Genomic DNA, 6,847 nt, shown 5'->3' on the forward strand with positions numbered 1-6,847 from the left:
AGCAGGAGTGGAAGCCGTTTATTGCAGGACAGGAGCAGTATTTATACATTCCACACAGCTCATCCAATTAGCATAAACTAGATACATCAGTCAACCAATCAGGAATCTCCACACTTAATGGCTCGCTTTTGTTACTTCTCAAACCACTCCCTCTGGCATTTTGCCAGGCACCATCCAGACTTGTTTATGAACTCTAACATTCCCCTGGCAAAATGCCAGGTGTTATTTTGACTTGTTTACAGACTCTAACAGTATGTGGTGCTGAGGATCGAACCCGGGCCCACGCATGCCAGGCAAGCGCGCTACCGCTTGAGCCACATCCCCAGCCCCCCCTGTTAATTTTTTAAAAACTATTTTTTGTAGTTGTAGATGAACAGCATACCTTTATTTTATTTGTTTATTTTTATGTGGTGCTGAGGATTGAATCCAGTGCCTCACACATGTCAGGCAAGTGCTCTACCACGGAGCCACAACCCCAGCCCTTTTTGTTAATTTTTTAATTGCTGTCCCTACCCCACTCCAGTGCCAGATCTTTGAGGACAGGATCTTGTCCAACTTGTTTGCTGCCATTCCTACGACCCTAGAAGAGGACTTGTTCAAAGTTGGCACTCAAGGGGCTGGGGTTGTGGCTCAGTAGTAGAGCGCTCGCCTCACACGTGCAAGATCCTGGGTTCGATCCTCAGCACCACATAAAAATAAATAAAATAAAGGTATTATATATATCTACCACTAAAAATTAAACATTTTTTAAAAAAGTTAGCACTCAAAGTAGGTATAAATGATTTCAGTGGCTCTTGATCCTGGGTTCTGGTTCTAGGGCCTGGGATTGCAAGGTACAGCTGAGAGTCCAGGGATATCCAAGGCCTTTGACTCACGGTACCCACAGTGGTTATGAGGGCCATCCCCGCACACAGCCTGGGCACGCTTCAGAAATTCCCAAAGATAACGCAGTCCACAGATCTCCCCCACCAGCTCCAAGCCTATGCACCCTCCACCTGATCTCCCCAGAAAATCCCCCTGGGCACTGACCCTCAATCCCCGTAAGTCACTTGTTCCTTGGTGGTTGTGCCTGTCAACTCTGGGCTTCAGAATTTCCTCTAGTCAAATCAAACAGCTCTTTCCAAGAAGAAAAGGCCGAGTGGCGGGCGCCTTCCTGTGCAGGGTGCTGGTGGCTCTCTGCGTCAGGCCTCCGGCTGTCGTGAGGGTAACCTCAGCATTTCCTTCCAGCCCCACTTTCACCCAGCCCGGGCTGGCAGAATCTTGAAAGTGTTTTCTGGAGAAAAGCTGAGCAATGGTTTTGCCATGGGCGGGACATCGATTACTCCTCTTCCTCACGCTGACCCTTTATATATCTCCTGGGGGCCATGCCAAGCACATCTGGCTCCAGAGGTCATTGCCAAGGCCAGCTGCGCCTCCTCTCTCACCATGATCTCTGTCACAGGTACCTCACGCTGACTCTCGGGCATGGTCTTGTCTCCCCCAGGGAGGAAGCTTCTGGAAAGAAGGGCTCCACCAGCGGTTGTTCCACCTGGTTTCTGTGACTGAGGACAGGCGGGCAGGGGGTTTGCTCTGTGTGCCTCACAGCTTCTTCTTTCTCCAGGACCCACGAAGCCTGCACTGATGCTGCTGTGCTGTGTGTCAGCCTGGACGTCCATCCACACGTTCCCCACTGATAGGCCCAGCAATGGGCCAACGGTATGTGAAGTGCAGCTGATACTCAAGAATTTGGATAACCTGTCGACACAGCTTTTGCAAGACTACGTAAGTGCCCTAGAGATATCTTTTCCAAAGCACTTATTTAAAAAGCCTTCGGTTGCCCCCAGAAGCAGCTGCTCTTTCCAGATCTGATCTAGCTGTGGGTATCCCAGGAAGGGACAGGGAAGAAGGAGATGAGCTAAGGAGGAATGTTTAAGACAGTGAACTGCAGTGGGGAGGGAGACAAGGTCGGCCAGAGTCACAACCTCAGTGGTTTCCAGCCGGGTGTGTGTTCACGCGCCTCTATCTCAAGCCTGCTGGGTTCACGGTACTATTATCTGAGTTCTCCTGCCTGAGCACACCCTCAGAGATGGGCCATCTTACATGCAGGAACCTTCTGAGCAGCAAAAGTCCATCAGGGCTGCAGAGGATGTCCCAGCCAATGCAGGGCGTTGATAGTGGTTTCTGAGGGTCTCTTCCATCAGAGAAGGGTGGCCGTGAGCAGATGAGGGTCTGCGTGCATGCTGCTTTCTCTGCCTAGTGACTATAGAACCTGACCCCGGCAGTGGAGTGGAAGACTAAATAAATGTGAATACTACTGGGTTTTCTTGGGTTGCCTTCAAGGCAGGGCCTCTTAGATAACTTTGATTAAACAAATAAATACCAGAGCTTAATACAATCATGAGACCAGTATTCTTCTTACCCTCCCTGGCATTTAAACCCTAGGCTTGGCTTTTTAAGATACAGAGGTGGATGTGCTGGGGATGATGAGGTCTCTTAATCATTCCATTTAACCTGAAAGCCTTAGTCCTTAGGAAGGGGCAAGGGACAGGGGGGTGGCCCTGAGTCCTCAGTTTGTTTCTGAAAATTCTCCCTAGTTTCTTGGGGACCTTTTTAAGCAAGCATAAAATCATCCTCTACCAGCCAAAGAAATCAAAGTGGCTTTCATACAGGGGGACAAGAACAGGGAGCTAGTGTGGAAATGTAGATTTGCTCTTAGTCTCCATCCCTGGAGCCCCCAAGCTGACCTCAGCTACATGGGGCCGAGGGGACAGGATGGGGCAGTGGTTATAAACACAGGCTTGGAACTATGGCCTTGGGAATGCTGGGTCTGCCACTTGATCCTGGGCCAGCTCCGTAAACCAACAGAGGCCTAGTTTCCTCTGGAAATGGGGTTGGCGCTGGCCACAGCCTCGGAGGGTGGTCGCACCAGTTGGATAGGGTGCCCACCAGGTCTGTCACAGGGGAAGCTCCCGCTGATGAGCTGTCAGCGTCTCTGGGTGACACTGCACAGCCAGTGCTCATGCCCGCCATTTCTCCCCCCTTCCTACAGAGGAAGAATGAGTCTGACATGCCAGACAGCCAAGCCTGGGTAATCCAGAAATACCCGCTGCCGTGCTTCACCCCGGGGCCCCAAGCCTCGCACAACATCTCGGTCATCCAGGCGTACCTGAGGAAGACTACTGCGGACAGGACGGACAGGGTGGACAGAATGGATGGGATGGTCGCTGACGTTCTGGAACAGCTTGACAAGCTCAAAGACGACAGCACCCCTGAGGCCCTGGCCACCACGCCCGCGTCCTCCAGGGATGCCTATGAGGGGAAGAGCTTCATCCTGGCTGTCCTCCACCAGTTCTCGGGCTGCATGGCCGAGACTCGGGAAGCATTTACAAAAAGCCTGCCAAAGGAGGGTCAGAGGTGCTCCCTCATGAAGTAAAGGAGGACGCCGAGGAGCCTTGGGCCAGTCCTGGGGGCGCTGAGACTTAAATGTCTGGATTGACTTGAAAGAGATTCTGTTACTGTTATGTCCTTGTTATTCGTCTTGGTATTTATGGAATTATTTTTTTAATATGTGAGAGCTGGAGAGGCCAGCTCTGTTAATTTATTGATATTTATTGTACTGAGGAGCCCTCAGACTCTATTTAATAAATTATATTGAATTTTTCTCATGGGCATCTGCTTTGGATTTGGTGAGGGGGTTGAAATGGGTGGGAATTGGGTTGGTGGTGGCATGGCTGAGGGAGGACAGGGACTTTCTGTAAATAGCTAGCACTTCTTGCACCACGGTTTCCCCACACAGGACAGACTCCATAATAAGTGCAGCCATAACTATGGGGTTTTGTTTATTTGTTTTTCGGTGCTGGAGATCGAACCCAGGGTGCTCGAACACGGAGATTTTTTTTTTTATTCCCAGCAATTTAAAATTTTTAATTTTGAGAAAGGGCCTTGCATGTTGCTGAGGCTGGTCTTGAACTTGTGATCCTCCTGCCTCAGACTCCCAAGTTGCTGGGATTATAGGCGTGCGCCACAGCACCCAGCTCCATTTTTATTTATGCTTAAAACATTTTGATGAATGTTTATGGAGCATTTCTTTATGTCAGGTCATGCAAATGTCATCACTGTCCTTTTTGTATAGGTGGGGAAACTGAGGCAGGATGTCATTCGGTCACTTGGGCAAGGCCATGTAGTTGTTAAGTGGTAGAAACAAGATTCCAGCTTGAGCTGTGGTGCTCTACCCGACTTCTGTCCCTCTCTGGGCGGTGACTGGGTCTCAGAGGTGCCGACTGCCGTGCCTGGCACAGAGCAGTTTCTCAGTGGCTGCTGCACCTTCCCCAGTGGATTCCCAGGGCCTCTGCATCTGCAAAGACCTGGGACTTCCTCACACCAGGCCTTGAATAAAATGTGTGACCAGAGCTGTTAAGTGTCTTGGGGATCCTGTGGACCAATGGTTCTCATGTGTGGTCTGTGGACCTGCAGCAGCAGTGGCCTTTGGCACTGCATTAGAAACACAAATCTGGGGGCTGGGGCTGGGGCTGGGACTGGGCCTCAGTAGAGCACTTGCCTCGAATGTGTGAGGCACTGGGTTTGATCCTCAGCACCACATAAAAAAAATAAATAAAATAAAGGTATTATGTTCATCTATAACTAGAAAAAGAAAAGAAAAGAAATACAAATCCTTGACCTTGCCCACTGGCTCAGATAGTAGGACACTGGAGCCAGCACTCTGGTTGTGAGTGTGCACGCATGTGTGTGAGTGTGTGTGCATTTGTGCATGTGGGTCTGGGGGCCCAATGCACATGCTCTTGCACATGCCGGGCGAGCACTCTACTGCTGAGCCACATCCCCAGCTCAGCAGTCTGGGTTCTCACGAGCCCTGCAGGGCATCCCAATGTTCTCTCAGCTGAGAAGCACAGATGTGAGCCACCTGCACCTTCAACAGTCCTCATCTTAACTATGGGGAACCCGAGGCCCAGAGAGAAGGCCCGCACAAACCAGGCAGAAGTGGGTCGCAGGAGGACTGGCCCAGGCAGCTGTGTGTTGGACCGCTCATTCCTGCTCATGCGTGTCTCTGATCCAATCCCACACCTGGCTTTTGAGCCCCCCAATGACCCAGTCTCCAGTGACAATGTTTAGGTTGTCCTTCCAAGAACTCCCCCATGGTGGCCTTCAGTTACCCTTTTTGACTCTCCTGTATCAGAATACCTTCATTGTTATTTTTAAAAGTTATCCAAAACTTGGAAACAGGCAAAAAGAACACTAGGGGACTGGGGTTGTGGCTCAGTGGTAGAGCACTCGTCTAGCATGTGCGAGGCCCTGGTTTCGATCCTCAGCACCCCATAAAAATAAATAAAATAAAGGCATTGTGTCCAACTACAACTAAAAAATAAATATGTTTTTAAAAAAAGACCACTGTAAATCTTTCAAAGAGCAAACTAGCCACGAGCCCATCAGGATATAAATAATTGACTAGGTAAGTAAATGAGGGAAGGGGTCAAAGTTTCCTTACAGAATGACTTAATTATAAACAGAGAAAGGAAGAGGAAAGCAGAAATCATCACAGCATCTTGGCATTATGGTCCCCGGCAAGATCCTCGGAACGATGCTGAAATGGGTGAAACTTTAAAGACAAACAGGAAATTTCCATGGCATGGAAGTATCTCCCCTAGCGGTAAAATCATGGTAGTGGTTTTAACAAATGAATATCTACATATTTTAGGCTCCTCCTCCAGGACCAGGAGCTCAACTGTCAACTTGTCACTCCCTCCTAACCCCAGCAGGTTTGGGAGATGATGTTTCTGTGTGTGTGTGTGTGTGTGTGTGTGTGTGTGTGTGTGGTACTGGGAATTGAACCCAGGACACTCTACCATTGAGCTATGTCCCCAGCCCTTTTTTATTTTTTTTTTTTATTTTGAGATAGGGTCTTACTAAGTTTCTGAGTCTGGCCTTGAACTTGCGATCCTCCTGCCTCAGCCTCTGGAGTCACTGGGATTCAGTTGTGCATCAATGCGTCTGGCTTGGGGGATGCTTCTCAAGAACAGATCCCAGGAGGGGAAACAGCAAGGTGACAGGGAGACCTGACACTGCCTCCAGGAAGCCATCCAGCTGGCTGTCACCAGTCCCACTGGTTCTGGCCTCTCTGACATGGCCTGGTGACAGCCTTGCTCTCTGTGGTCTTCTTCCCAAAAGTTAAATAAAACCTTGCCCACGCAATGTGAGAGCTATGTTTTGATAGTCTGAGAAGCCTTTTGGTGGTAGCAAAGCCTACTTCCTGCTATAGAAGCTGACAATAGGAGAGATTTGCCTTCCCAGCCTCCCTGAGGCTAGCTAGGGTGTGGGCTTGTGACCATGACAATACAGGCAGACTTTAAGTCCTGAGCCAGTGACCTAAACCTGCAGGGATGGTGGAAATTAATTCTTGCTAGGAGAGGTGTCAAACGCACAGAGGTCCAGGCTCAGGAGCAGCAGAGGCCAGCGCTTAGTGGCTGCTTATGCCTCTTTTGGGGACAGGTCCCCAGGGAGCAATGGCCTCATAGCAGCTCTGCGGCCACCTAGTACCCTTGATCTCCTCCAGCTCTGCTGGAATCAGTCAGGACAGGTGGATTGGTGGACTGACCCGGGTTTCTGGCAAACCTGGCAGCAGGCTCAGTCTCTCTCCTGCTACTGAAAACCCACAGCTCTGGAGATGAGTCAGCCCCGGGACTCGGGTCCTTCGCTGCAGCCTTCTGATTAAAACCACCTCAGCTCTTGCTGGGAGAGGAAACCCTGTGATGTTCTGATTTCTCCTCTCCAGCTCCCAGCTTGGTCCCAACTGGCTTCTCTGATGAAGAGGCCTGCCGCTGAACACTCCCCCGTCCTCTGGATGGAGCATCTC

General features: G+C 50.2%; 1 protein-coding gene across 1 annotated transcript; it reads left to right on the top strand.

The window, feature by feature from the left end:
• Positions 1-1,425: 1,425 nt before the first annotated feature.
• Il31 (interleukin 31) lies at positions 1,426-3,412 on the top strand. Its single transcript, XM_046445986.1, has 3 exons — positions 1,426-1,441; positions 1,601-1,761; positions 3,029-3,412. The coding sequence occupies exons 1-3, from the start codon at positions 1,426-1,428 to the stop codon at positions 3,410-3,412; spliced, it is 561 nt and encodes a 186-aa protein (XP_046301942.1).
• The last annotated feature ends 3,435 nt before the right edge of the window (positions 3,413-6,847 follow it).

The sequence above is a fragment of the Marmota monax genome, unplaced genomic scaffold, assembly GCF_021218885.2.
Source record: "Marmota monax isolate L192 unplaced genomic scaffold, Marmota_monax_Labrador192_F-V1.1 WCK01_AAM20220418_F8-fsc00092, whole genome shotgun sequence".
Classification (NCBI taxonomy): domain Eukaryota; kingdom Metazoa; phylum Chordata; class Mammalia; order Rodentia; family Sciuridae; genus Marmota; species Marmota monax.